The sequence below is a fragment of the Phascolarctos cinereus genome, unplaced genomic scaffold (assembly GCF_003287225.1).
Source record: "Phascolarctos cinereus isolate Bilbo 61053 unplaced genomic scaffold, phaCin_HiC Scaffold_1;HRSCAF=81, whole genome shotgun sequence".
In the NCBI taxonomy this organism is placed as follows: Eukaryota; Metazoa; Chordata; class Mammalia; order Diprotodontia; family Phascolarctidae; genus Phascolarctos; species Phascolarctos cinereus.
Genome location: NW_027555514.1, coordinates 15,681,515 through 15,695,132, shown reverse-complemented (window position 1 = coordinate 15,695,132; position 13,618 = coordinate 15,681,515). Strand labels below are relative to the sequence as shown.

The 13,618-nt window shown below is 47.4% G+C and overlaps 2 protein-coding genes across 8 annotated transcripts in view; one reads left to right on the top strand and one right to left on the bottom strand.

Moving 5' to 3' along the window:
- The window catches only part of GSDME (gasdermin E), a 60,745-nt gene extending 49,049 nt beyond the window's left edge, over positions 1-11,696 (top strand). For 2 of the 3 annotated variants that reach the window (XM_020993426.2, XM_020993427.2), the window contains 3 exons: positions 2,242-2,315; positions 4,580-4,822; positions 7,903-11,696. In XM_020993426.2, coding sequence (XP_020849085.1) covers positions 2,242-2,315; positions 4,580-4,813 — 308 coding nt within the window. In that variant the 3' untranslated portion in view covers positions 4,814-4,822; positions 7,903-11,696. The remainder of the gene's footprint in view (positions 1-2,241; positions 2,316-4,579; positions 4,823-7,902) is intronic. The other variant, XM_020993428.2, reaches the window with a different exon arrangement.
- PALS2 (protein associated with LIN7 2, MAGUK p55 family member) overlaps positions 8,793-13,618 on the bottom strand; it is a 77,791-nt gene continuing 72,965 nt past the window's right edge. For all 5 annotated transcript variants that reach the window (XM_020993425.2, XM_020993424.2, XM_078150880.1 and 2 more), the window contains one exon: positions 8,793-12,644. In XM_020993425.2, the coding sequence (XP_020849084.1) occupies positions 12,468-12,644 (177 nt within the window). In that variant the 3' untranslated portion in view covers positions 8,793-12,467. The remainder of the gene's footprint in view (positions 12,645-13,618) is intronic.

The window sequence follows — 13,618 nt, the reverse complement described above, 5'->3', positions numbered from 1 at the left end:
GTTCCTTAGGGATCAGCTCTCACAATTTGCAGATGAGGAAACTAAGGCATAGAGAAAGTGACTTACTCAGTCACACAAGCAGTAAGTATTAGCTTCTCAGTGCCCCAGACAGCTCTCTACTTAGAAGATGATCCTGATCTCTATATGTGGAAAGAGTTTAACTATGGAGACTTCCCTCTACCTGTGGAATCATGGGTCCTCAGGGGGGATGGGAAAAGTTTGTTGACTCATTAACTCTTCAAAGTTCCCCCTCTTTGGGAATGACTTTGGTCAAGTCATTTCATGTCTGAGCCTCCAGTTTGCTTAGCTTTAAAAACTGGAGTATCCATCAATAAATTAATCATCATCATCTGCGTAAGTGGACAGAGAGTGCCATACTTACTAGCTGTGTGACCCTAGGTGAGTCACTTGACCTGTTTGCCTCAGTCCCCTCATCTGTAAAATGGGGTTAATAATAGCACACATCTTGCAGAGTTGTGAGGATCAAATGAGATACATGTAAAGCACATAGCCAGCACTGCCATTTTAGTTATTATCATTTATTTGATCCTCACAAGAACCCTGCCAGGTAAGTGCTGAATGCCTGCTAATTGCCTGGCATGTACTGAGGCTACAAAAAGAGGTATGATACTCCCTCCCCTTACACAGCTTGAAATCCACTTGGGGGAAACTATTCTGTCTGCCCTCTTTACTGGATTATCATAAGGATTCAATGAGATAATGTGTGTGAAAAGAACACTGGGAGCTGTCCAGCGCTACATCAATCTGAGATAAATTACAGGATAAATTACATCTCTTCTCTCATTCCAAACTTGCGACTGCCCTGTTCAGGAACAGAAGAGTTATTAATGGCTCCTCAGGAAAGAGCTAATTAATGGTAGAGCCAGACTCAGGATCTCTCACTTCTGCCTCCAAAATGTACCTGTTCTTCCAGACATCCCTCATGCTTCTTGCCTCCTATTTTTGGGGGCGGATGCTGGGCAGAGCTGGAACTTGTGGCAGGAAAGGTAGGTAGCTTCCTAGGGCACAAGACATAGTGGGTGCAAAGAATACAACACTAAATTTTTTTTAATGTCCTCCTTTTTTGATGCCAGAGAATTTCTCTGTGGCTTGAATTTGTGATAAGGCAAGTGGCATGAGTTATAATGAAGTCTCATGCCCTCTAGTGGAAGGATGACCCACTAGGTGGTTGGGAGGGCGCTCCTGAGGCTTTGCCCAGGGTAAACCAGAATTTCTCCCAGCTCTGCTTTGGGGTCTGTTCATCATAGCAGCAGAAGCGTTATGCTGCTGTAGGGTCCCGGAGGGGTAGTGGGGAAGGTGAGCTGCCCTAGAGCAGCTTGGGAAAGGCCTTCCAGGAGCTCAGGGTCCTTTCTTCGCTCCCCTGCATCCCCACCTTAGTCCCCAAGAACCCAGAGCAGGTTCTGCCCGCACTGAGCACGGAAAGGCTGCTGGTACTCCCCTCCCCTCCTCTCCAGGTGTTTATCCTGGGTTGACACCATCCCTAGAGAAGCCACCATTTATAAATAAAGCTGTTAATTATTGCAAGAGGATGAGAAGGGCTCAGAAATCACTCGTGGGTGAGTGTCACCATGTGAAAGATGGTGAGGACGTCCATTTCCGTCTCCTTCCTCTTTTTCCATTTCCTTCGAACTCTGAATGAAAACAAAGATTCCAGGTGGCCCAGAAGAACTTTGTGGTTTGTGGCTTAGGGGAACAGGGGCCCCCTTCTAGGAGCTGCCATTCCCTAGCAGGTCTCAACATAATTTCTGTGTGAGTGGGGTACTCAATCCTGTTTTTTGATGTTCTTTTGATTCTCTTTGCCCTTTGTACCACATACTTCAGACTCGACGTCCATCCTCGCCCTCTCCTCTGGGCTCTCCTGACTCTGGGCGTTCTCTGCCGTGCCCCGCCCCTCTCCCTCCCCACGTGGCTAGTCTCCTCCCTCTCGCCAGTCTCCTTACGCCTTCTCCAGGGCAGGTGCTTTCCGCTTGTATTCCTGTTGCCAGTGTTTATAGCACATTAAGCCCTGAATAAATGCTTGTTCATTTGGCGGCACCACCACTATGTGACCGCCATACCCAGGGTGGTGTGGGCTGCTCCCTCCCTGTCTGGCTCAGCGTCGGGGCTGGAGAAGCCCTGGGTTTGAATCCTTCCTCAGTTGCAGAACAAGACCTCAGTCTGATTCTACGATCATAGGACATGTTCTTCCTTTGTCAGTGACTCCGGCTTCTGTCTTTGCAGAGATGCCAGACAACACACCCGCTCTGATGGGCATTTGCTGCAAGCTACACATGGTGCCGGCATTGTGTCACTTGGTAAGGAAGGAACCTCGGGAACTGAGGTGGGGAGGGAGGCCCAAGCCCTTAGAGGCCATCCAGGCCAACAGATGAGGAGAGTGAGGCCCCAAGAGGCAAAGCCCCTTGTCGAAGTGGCAGGGGTAGGATTTGAACCCAGGATCTGTGACTCTGAATGAGTCTCCGTGGGAAACCAGGTTGTTCCAAGACAGCTCGGGGAGGGGGATGTGGCCTGGCATTTCTGCCATGCTCAGGACTGGCCAGCTAGTTCGTGGGGACGTGACAAGCATATTAAATTAGGACTGTTGGCCTTACTAGTTCTTCGCAGAATGACATTAGCCTGTTCCCCTCAAGAAACGTCATCAAATGAGAGCTGGTCGGTCTGCTCATCCCCAGGGAGTCAAGGGAAAGCTTTTCCTTTCAATGTGGGTCATTAATAAAGCAGCATCAGGAAGCGGCCCCCGTTAACGGGGTCCAGCGGCTCCTCTGTAGGGGACGTGACACCTGGGACAGGAAGAGCTGAGCTGACAATAGGAACCTGGGTCTAAGTGCCTAGGCCTGAGGCTGCTCCCCTGGGGGGGGTGAGGGGACAGGGAGGGAGGGTGAAGCCAGAGAGATCTCCGATTGCTGATGGTATGGCCCCGGGTGGCAGGGAAAGTAAATCCAGGTTCTGGGGTCAATTTGGCCCAGGAAAAAAATAAGAATTTTGCTGATTGCATGGAGGAAGCCACATGTGTGGCCCCTGGTCCAAGAAGCATTTTTAGAACCTACTGTGTGCAAGGGATTTGTTTAAAAAGGCCTCTGGGCCTTTAAGGAGCGTGTGTTCTACATGGATGAGGGGGAAGACGCAGCATGTCTTCAGTAAATGTCATCAGTAAATGCAGGTAACTCGAGGAAGGCAAGACAGACCGGGGTGATGGAGAGGCATCCTGGAGGGCGTGGTGCTGAGCTTTGACGTCAGCAAGCACTCAGAAAGCACCTACTGCATGCGAGATAGGGTGCTGAGCCCTGAGGACATCAGAAAGCTGGGGGGGGGGTCTGCTTGTAGGGAGCTCACATGTGTGCGCATACATGACAAACAGCAGCTCAGCGACACGGGACAGGCCATAGAACTAGAAAGGATCACAAGTACCTCTAAGCCTGGGAGGGAGGGAGGGAGGGAGGGCTGGCCACTATAGTACAGCCAGCCACATGACTGGCATTGTCCTCCATAATCTGTACTCATTCCCTGGTCACTGGGCAGACAGTCCCTGAGCACCCCCAAGGTAGGGAACACGCATTGATTAATAAGCACCTACTATACGCCAGGCATTATGCTAGGCACTTTACAGCCGTCATCTATTTGATCCTTTAAAAGCCTGAAAGGGAGATACTTTTATCATCCCCATTTTACAGATGAGGAGCCTGAGGTAGGCAGAGGTGAGGGGGCTTGTCCAGGGTCTCCCAGCTATTGAGTCTGAGGTTGGATTTGAACTCCGGTCTCCCTGACTCCAGGCTCAGTGCCTTGTGCACTGTCCCCAGAGCCGGGGAATTGCTGGCTTTCTCAGGTTCTGCTCTGAGTGAGCAAAGGAGGGTGTCCTAATAACAGCTTTTCCAGAGGAGGGGGTAGGAAAGTGTCCAGCATTTACAAGGTAGTCTAATCTCTTAGCAAAGTACTTAAAAGAAAAAAAAAGTGTCAACTCAAAGACCTTTTGGCCTTCACCTCCACTTAACAATTCCATTTGGAGGTGTGATCCCCATCATCATCTTTCCCTCTGCTTCCACGTGTGAGTGTGATGAGACTGAGCCATGGAGAAACCAAATACTTCATACAAATTTGTACAAAAGCATTCGTGTTTGTGGGGAGGAGTGGGAGATTACCCCAGGATGGGCAGCAGAGAATAAATGAACTGAAAGAGCCTGGATTGGGAGTCTGGGCCTGGGTTTAAACCCTAGCTCTGCCCTTTCCTAGCTAGCTGCCCACAGCAACCTCTCCAGGCCTCAGTTAAAATAAGAGTTACACTCCAGAACCCCAAGATCCCTCCTGCATTAAATGTGACCCTTCGATCTGTTTCAGTGGAGGGAGCCCCAGGTCAGGGTCATCAGGAGGTCTGGCCAGCGGCCAGCCTGGGCGGCAGAATCGTGGCTTTGGAAAAGCTCATCTTCCTGGACCGTTTCCTTTTTTTGTAAAATGATGGGGCTGAGACTAGATGGTTGTTCAAAAGTAGATGACTTTTGTTTTTCTGCTCTTTTGTGACTTAAGTAAGTAAATGCATTAGCTCTCTAATGGGTGGATCTAATTACAGCCTCAAGTGACATCTGCTGACGGCTTTTCTGAACTTGGAGATCCGAGCCTGGCCCCTCTTAATGACGCAGAAAGATTTGAGATTGTGCAGAAACTGTTTGCTCTCTCAAACATCACCCTGGAACGAGGGGAGGCGGCCGTGAAGGCCGTCATTATGAAGAAGCCTCAGTATCTCCCCCTCCTTCTTTATATAATCCTGAATGGACTTTGTGCTTTGGAAAGAAAAGACGAGTGAAGCTGTCAGGTAAGGCCGCAGGGGTGGGCGTCCTGCACGCTCCAGGGAGCCTCTTCAGAAAATCTTACATCCAAAAAGCTGAGCTAAGACAAATCAAAACGAGCCAGTTTTCCCCCACCGGTTAGGTCTTCCTTTTACAAGAGAACTCAGCAGCGTTCCCTTCTCAAGTACAAAGCTTCCTAACATTTTTAATATTAGAATCACAAATATTCACCTGCTAGAAAAACACTGCAGACAGGTCTGTCTGCAGATGCCCTCTCAGCATCAACGACATTCCCTTTTAGGGCTCCAGCCCCAGCACAAAGAAGGGAACCAGGTGGTTCTCATCCAAGCAAGAGAATTTTGAGGCCTTGGCAGAGGCTGCCAACCTGTCCTCCTTCTCCCACCACCTTCAAGGGGAGGAACAGGCCGCTTGTGCTTTTCGAGTGAGATGACTTGTTTCTGGTGGTGATGGATATAGGAGCTGGGGTGGGCAAAGGCTTCCCACAGCCCCTTGTCCAACAATCTCCCAGCAAAGTCCTGGCTTCCTCTTTGATCCTCATGGCGTATGATGGAGACCATGTGAGTCACATGTACAGTTCACAGCAGTTAGTTACCCTTGCATTCCAGATGTTTAATTTATAAACCTGTGGGACATCGGAGGAAATTCTAAACTGTCATGCCTGCCTCTGCTGTGACGTCTCTTCAAAGTGACCTGCTATGTTCTGGTCATCGGCACGACCAGCTGCTAGCCTTCGGGGCTCAGGCAGATGGCAGAGCCGTCTGGTCTTTATTTTTGCCTTTATTTCTGAGGGTGACGAGGCTTCCCTGAGCTGGGCTGCCTTGCTCCCCTCCTCCCTCCCATTCCCGGGCTGGCCCATGGGATCGTACCTCTGGCCAAGCTGAGGTTGTGCCATGCTGCAGTCAGAGACAGGTACCATCTGTCCCCAGGGGACAAGGTTCTACCCTAGCAAAGAAAACCCGTCTGCTAACCAAATGAAGGGCCCATTTCAGTTACCACATATGACTAGTGAGGAAAAAAAGGCTCACAGCCTCTTCCAATAATAAGTCTTTATTTCTTTATATATACAAAAATATTTCATTGGGAATAGGTAAATCTCATAGACTTTGTACATTTCTGTAGTTTGCATTATGGACAACACGTGAACAAGACATGGAATGTGTGAAAGAGGAGGAAGGGACTTTGCAAAATGGAAAAACCCTTGGTTGCAGAGCAGCTGGCTTGTCTCTGGGTGTCCCTCCCATGGGAGCTGGCTTGGAAATGAGCAGCAGCTGATTTTATTAACACAGGAACTCAAGATTCTTGCAGCATGTTCACACGTGGGTCTTGGGTCTGTCGAGCTTTTTGTCCTTAGTTTTTTAAACTGTTCTCTTTCACATATGTGCAAAAGACAATTATAAAGAACATGCATTTTAATTTCCAATGTAAAACTACACATGAAAAGAAATGTCAAGAAAAATCCCAAAGCTTTTTCCAGTATCCTCAATGAACCTTAAAACAAAAATGCCCTAAGTCTTGAGTGCTAGCTCTTTAAAAAAAGAACTGGAGGCTCCATCTTTCCAGCCAACCTTACAGAAACATTGGGGGAGAAGAGTTTCAATTTAAAATACATGGAGAAAAAAAATTTTAATCAAAAAAATTTTTTTAATTAAAAAAAAAAAGTCTTTTGGACTGACTCTGCCACTTGGTCCCTTGCTGGACTCGGGGCAGTTTCTTGTCTAATGAGATTCTGACCAGATGACCTGTAAGGTCCCTTCCAGCCCTAAATCCAGAAGCCTATGAACCTGCCCCATTCCTCACCTGGACCCGGTGAACCTCTGTTTACTAAACAGGACTTTTCTATTTAGAAGACTAATACACCCCTATAGTTTAAATTCTCATCTTTTTGTTAAAAAAAATATGGATGCATTTTAAAGTGGCAACAATTAGTGACTGATCTTAGTATAATTTGGGAAACTAAAAAACTAGTTGATTATTGCTCCCTCTTTTACGTGGTTAGGGTGGAAACCTGCAACTAATGTAAAGTTTGTGTGAAGCTTCTCTGATGTGGCTCTGACTGGCCAACCACCCAGCATTTAGTCAGCACCAACTGTACGGTATGGTGCCAGGGCGGGGCTTACAAAGGCAGAGAACCCTCCAGACCGCAGCACAGGCTGAAACGCCACAGTTGTTGCACATGTTAAAAATAGTTCCCTCTGACTTGTGCTCTGCGCCACCCTCACCAACCCTGGCTGAGCCTGAGTCATTCATCCTGCTATTCATAAGCACCTTTAATGTCACCTGTGGGTGTCTTCATTTAGCAAAGACTGGGAGGCAGGGAGGCAGGGAAAGGGACCTTAGGGCCAGGAGAGCCAGTGGTGGGGGATGGCAGCTCCGAAGAGGTATAAAGAATGTGGCCACTGCCACCATGAGGTAAACATTCAGGAAACCAGCCCAGACCTTAGGAGAAAGGAAATGAATCATAATCACAAGGTGCTGGGCACATTTCAAGAATACCCTCCCATCTCGTGACCCGCCCCCCCCTCCCCCCAAATATCTACTAGTCTAAATCTTTTAAAACAACAAAAAAGGGCAAAGTATTAGTTGCCTGCATTTTGACCTAATTTTACATTAATCTTCCATTTGTTATAATCTGACCTTGAATGCTAAACTGCTTTCTCTAGAATGCACCTTGGGGCTTTGCTCCGTGGCCGCAGAGAAAGAATTCCAGGATGAGGAAAGAAGAGTCTGTTCCTCAGACTAACCCTGAGTTATTCACAACAAACGCAGAGACAGAGGAGTCGTTATTTCTGGGTGTAAGGCTTTAGCTCCAGAAGGGATTATGTACTGTGGGCTAGATCAGCATCTCCTAGGCCTGCAATGGGATTAAACATGGGGGTGTCCAAATGCTACATGCTGGGCACCAATTCCCAGGCTTGCAAAGATGCATTTCGGAGAGCAAAAGGATAGGAGGAAAAATTACTGCATCGGCCCCAGGACAGAACAGGGGGGGAAGGGGGCCCGGGGGGGGGGGCCGCGGGGGTCAGGTTCCACATGCCCCAACCTGAAATCTAGGGAGTGCTTTCTGAATCACGATCTTTCATTTCAGAGGTAAGAATCACATGACTCTCTTCTGAGAAGGAAATTAAACAGTCTCACTCAACTTGACAAAAAACTTCAGTCTTGTCACAGAAAATTCAGGATTAGAGCTCCAAACGGTCAGAGCAGACTCAGGCCGACTTCTCACAGCTGCTCCAGAAGAGGGAACATTCTCGATCAAGAGTAAGGCAGAGGTGAGGGCGGGGGAAGTGGCAGCTAAGGCTGCAGTGGCCACTGGCATCATCTCCCTAACTGGAGAAAGCCCACCCTGGGAACCCAGGAGATGGATTAGGGTCAATGACCAAACCCTTTCCAACCCAGACATAAGATTAGAAGAAGAAAAGCAGATGGGTGTGTGTGCACACGTGCATACACAACACCCACTGCAGGCAGAAAATCAAGTAAAGAGAAAAGTCTTCACCCACCTCCAGCCCAGGAGAGCCAGTCAATCTGACAATCTTCATAAACTCCTGGGCCAACAGAAGAGCAGCTCTAAAAACATGGCTCTAGGGGCAGCTAGGTGGCGCAGTGGATACAGCACTGGTCCTGAAGTCAGGAGGACCCGAGTTCAAGTGCGGCCTCAGCCCAAACACTTGACACTTACTAGCTGTCTGACTCCAATTGCCTTAAAGAAAATGGCCCTTTCTCCTTTCAAAGGCATTTTATCACAACATTAAAATGACCAGTTCCTAGTAAAGTAACTTGAGACTTTTTTCTTACTTGCTGATTAAAAATTCAAAGTTACAGGTAGTGATACTTTCTGGGTTATTTCTTTCCCACCTGCTCTTCAGAAGTCAGACGAGTACCTGTATGTGGGCAGTACCACAGTCTTCGAAACCACAGACAGGAATCCAGCAAAGCCAAGAACTCTGGCGTAATTAAGGATTGTAACGCCAGCCATGGGATTAGACGTTCGGCTTTATTATGCAAGACACACCTGATGGGACATCAGTTCTGAGACAGAATTTGGTTATTTTATACAGTCTGATGATACATATGTGCGTGTATATACATACACACAGTATGTATACGAAACATGGCAACATCTGAAAAAAGCGAGCAGTTATCTCTTTACACAGAAGCTTCAGAACTGCCTCCTCCTCATTAGCACAGAATGATTTTCAGAACCCCTGACAGATATTTAAATACAACAATGTTAAGTTTTGGGTAAAGAAAAAGAATCCAGACCCTCAAACTGGGGGTGTCAGGAGTCAAACAGCAGGTGACATGATGGATTATTGCTGGCCAATTTACAAGGCTTTTGACCTGCAAAGCCTCATGAATTAACAAGTGTGCATGAGCCCATGGTCATCGATCCTTCCCTGGAAGCTGTGGTCCTGCCTAATGAGTGAAGAGAGTCCTTTGGCATATGGTACATGCTGATACATAATTAGCTCTATGTTACCATGAGCTTTTGGGAAGGGGACGTCTTCTACAGCTCATGATGAAACCTCAAAGCAGCCCAGACAGACCAACCTGGCTGTAAACCTGATTTCCCCCAGGGGTATCTGAGCTATTGCCTCTCCTCAGGAAATGCTTCATGCCTAGATTTGTTTGCTGTTTTAAATAAAATTCAGATTGACAAGCCAGCCGCCATAAAAAGCAACATCTTGTGTGGTCTGGATCAATCACTGCACCGCCTGTTGCGTTGGGCAACACCATTTCTATTTTAGGGGTAAGCAAAATTTAGCATGAGTGTAGACCACATCACACCACAATGAAGTCCCAATGGAACTAGCTGCCAGAGGGAAAGGTATTTTGGTCCAAACACAGCTCCTCCCATGGGCCAATGGCATCTTCACCAAGGAAAATCATCTTCAAGGTTGTTTATATGTTTCAAAAGACTGTTCAAATTCTATTTCCCACTTGATAAAAACATGATGGTCAACGTTTCTACCTCTCCTCATTTAAGGGAAATTTCTAATACATGACCTTCAATCTCAACGACTCCTTCCAGATTAAGTCAGCATCTGGTCCCAAGCAGCCCTCCAAACCCATTACCAGGATGGCAGAACATCCTCCACACACAGCATCTGGAATCACTTCAAACCATTCCCTTATCATCAAGGCGCCCTATACCTCCTGGCTTTACTCCAAAAGGTATATAACACAGGTGTCCCTACCTCCAAGAACCCCTGGAGAAACCTCCAACACTTCAGTGCAGAAGGTCTACACTCCTCGTCAGGTGACTCTGGGGGGCCCCGCCATATGGGAGCTACTCTGCTGTGAGATATGGCCCTAGGTGGTTTGGCAATCCTAAAGGGAGTGGAAGGAAACCCACAAACTGGCTCCCTTTTCCCAGAAAGGAGGCCCCTGGAATGCCCTAAAGACACCCTAGGATCAAGGGTTTGGAGCTGGAAGGGCCTCATTTTACAGATGGACTTGGTCCAGGTCACATGGTGCTGAGGAGCAGAGGTGGGCTGGCCTTCAGGGCTTCCCTTTGGCCCTGTGAGGTCCCCAGACACCCACCAGGTGGCCGAGCCCCATCCTTGTGGCCATTCTGCCTCTAAAAGCCACATGTTCAGTGTTGTCCATCCCTGATTAGGACACTGTGATAACTGAGAGTGAAGGAGGCCAAGGAGATGAAAGTGCTCCAAGCCCATTTCAGGCACATACACCAGTAGTAAGGGAAGTCCATCCCTCCTAACAGACAGCCTTCTAAAGATACTCGGTGCAGCCCATTATGACGGGATGAAGGAGGAGGCATGTCAGCTAACAATCCACGAGTCCAGAGTTGCCTCTGTCCTGGTGCTGCCCAGAGACAGCTCCTGCCCCACCGGGCCGTCCTTCCTAGGAAGCCAACGCACCCCTGACAGGGCACAAATTCCCATCTCCCTTTTGTTGCGTTTTACATCAGGCAGTGATCGAGCTTAACCGCACCACCACCTTAAAAATACAAAACACAGAAACCCTAAAATCACAGGCCCCCTAACTTGTGTTGTGAGAAGACAAGAGTGGTGGAAATAGATACTTATTAAACACTGTGACTATCTTAGAGAATATTTTCTGGGAGATGCTAAATACCCACCCTAAGTCTAAGAAAGGGATCCATGTGTTACGGCTAGAAAACAACAGGATCTGAAAAAATACCCAGCGGTTGAACTCTTGGATAGCGCAGTGTCTTAATGAATGATATAATTACTTCAAGCAATCTGTGCCCTGTCCCATCATGCACATCTCAGTCCTTGAAAACCCAAGGCATCACTGGAAGTCTCCATTTTTCTTACAAGGTCCTGACCAGAGTCCTCTTCTTCCTGGTGCCGTGGGGGAAGCAATCCTCAGGAGTTGCCTCGCCAGCCCCCAGACCACCAAACCCAGCGAGATTCAGGCACCTACCCCTGCCTGTGAAGTGATACTGCAATACGCAAATCATAGAGCAACAGGCCCCAGGAAAGCACCTGGCTGGCTACCCGCATCCTTCTCCAAGTGTCTGCAGCAGGATTTCTATGCATACCAATGTGAATGCAGAAATTTGCATATTATGATGTGAATGAGTCCAAGGAGGCAAAAACACTCGCCCCCCATCATTAAGCATGAAGCACGTTTCACAACAGAAACGTGCTGCATAAAGAACATCTATTGAGAGCATCTAGCAATACCTTTCACCTTTCACAAGCTATTCAATGGATATGGTTCTCAACACAACACAGCACAAATATCCCATCAGAGCACATCTCATAAACACAAGGTTCACTCACAAATACCTCAAAATGGAAAATCAAGAGAATCTTTAAATATCACTGGAATTTACAGATGTCAAATATAACTGCTGACCATATCATAATAAAAAGCTTTATAAATTAAGTTTTTTTCTTTATCAGTGAAATTTTCACTAGTGAAAATAAATACTTTGCCCTAAGCTTCCGTTTCCTGAATCCTGAGGCTCTCTCCCTTGGGGGACACCTCTTGTTGCTAGGCCCACTGTACCGGTTACAGGTGAGCAGCAGCATCTCCTCTCACCGCAATGAATGCTGGGAAAAGGCTGGCCTCGAAGCAGAGGGGCCCCACCTATACAACGGGCAACCCGCCCTGCCTCTCCAGGACAGCAGAAAGCAGATCCGGGGGGACAGAGGGACGCTGGCTATGACACTGGTTATTGGCATTCCGCTCTCCTAAGAAATTCAATCAGGATGACAGATCATAATTGGTGCTTTCCCTTAATAAGAATAACTGACAATAGAACTAGAATGAGGGGTTTACAAAAACTGCTTCAAGTATCCATTATCACAGTGAAAATGAGACCCAAATGCACTGTGGAAGTGAGTGATTGGAAAACTTGGATGAAAAAGGCAAAAATGCTAAATCAAAACATATACAAAATGCTTCAACGCATTTCTCTCTGTGATATGAATAGAAAGGTTATCTGTAAAAAGGTAGAAAAATTAAGATAAATTACATATTTAAGCCCACTTCCCCTTGCACATCTTCTATAAAAATTCTGATTCATGTACTAGTACTTCAGTCTACAGAGTAAAAGCGCCTCGCCTCAGCAGGTGCCGGCTAGCTTCGCACACGTTTTCTTAGGTGAATGTTTACTTAGAAAGGCTCAGTTGTCCCTTCAGCGCCTCTGCCCTGTCAGTACACCCAGCTGATGGGGACCCACTGCGGCTCCACCCGCAGTCTCTCAATGGCGGCCTGCAGCTTCTCAAAGGCCTTGTCCAGGTTGTCATTTATAATGACCAAATCAAAGTAGTGGTTGTAGGCTCTCTGGATGCGCGCGCTTTCATCCACCGTTTTTTTCAGGTTCGTGTCCTATATGGATTTGAAAGGAAAGAAGCACGTTGATACTGGCAGTGTGTCCTTTACACCACTTTCACTGTGATGTGATCACATTTCAGGCAGACGACCTCGTGGCAAGAGGCCTTGGGGAAGGGGTACATGCCGGCCGCTCAGTTGCTAGCCCACGCACAAGAGGGGTGCCCCCTATGCTGCAGGCTTATCTGACCCTCACAGCTCAGCCTGATGCATCCTGGGGGGTCAAACCAGGGACAACCTACGCGGCTCACAGAACCCGCTCTCTCTGATCTCCGGCATGAAATGCAGCCTGGAGTCTGTGAGCTTTCTTAACATTTTTACAATGACGTTTCACTATCACTGGTTTCCTTTGTAATCCTGAGTATTTTATTTTATGCATTTAAAACCATGATTCTGAGAAGAGTTCCCCAGAACTCACCAGACCTCCATGAAACAGAATTTAGCACCTGCCTCTGGGGGTCACAACTGACTGGATTCTAGACAAAATCACGGCACTTATCCCCCAACAAAGACTCTATTGTTGTTTTATATCACCATCTTTTGGCTAATATTTTCAACCAATTCTTGCTTTTCTAGTAAGTTTGCACAGTTCATGTCAGCTGTGTAGACACAGCTTATGTTATGACGGGCACCAGTCTTAAATTACTGAAGGTATCAGATACCACCATATTGAGGTTGCAAATAAACTAGTTATTTTGGTTTTTTTTTTTTTGGATCTGACCTACAATTTCATCAGTGTAAGGAACTTCCTCTGACCACACCAATGACGTCTGTAATGTATATGCTGAGAGCTGTCTGAAGCTCCAAGTTGGGAAGCGATTTGCCCATGGTTACATGGCTACTATGTGTTAGAGAGAGAGGCCCTGAACACTGGTCTTGAGACAAGGCCAAACCACCATCTTCGGGGGACTCTCTGAGAGGTCACTCACAGGAATAACAACTACTGCCTTGGGGCCACTTTCTGATTCTGC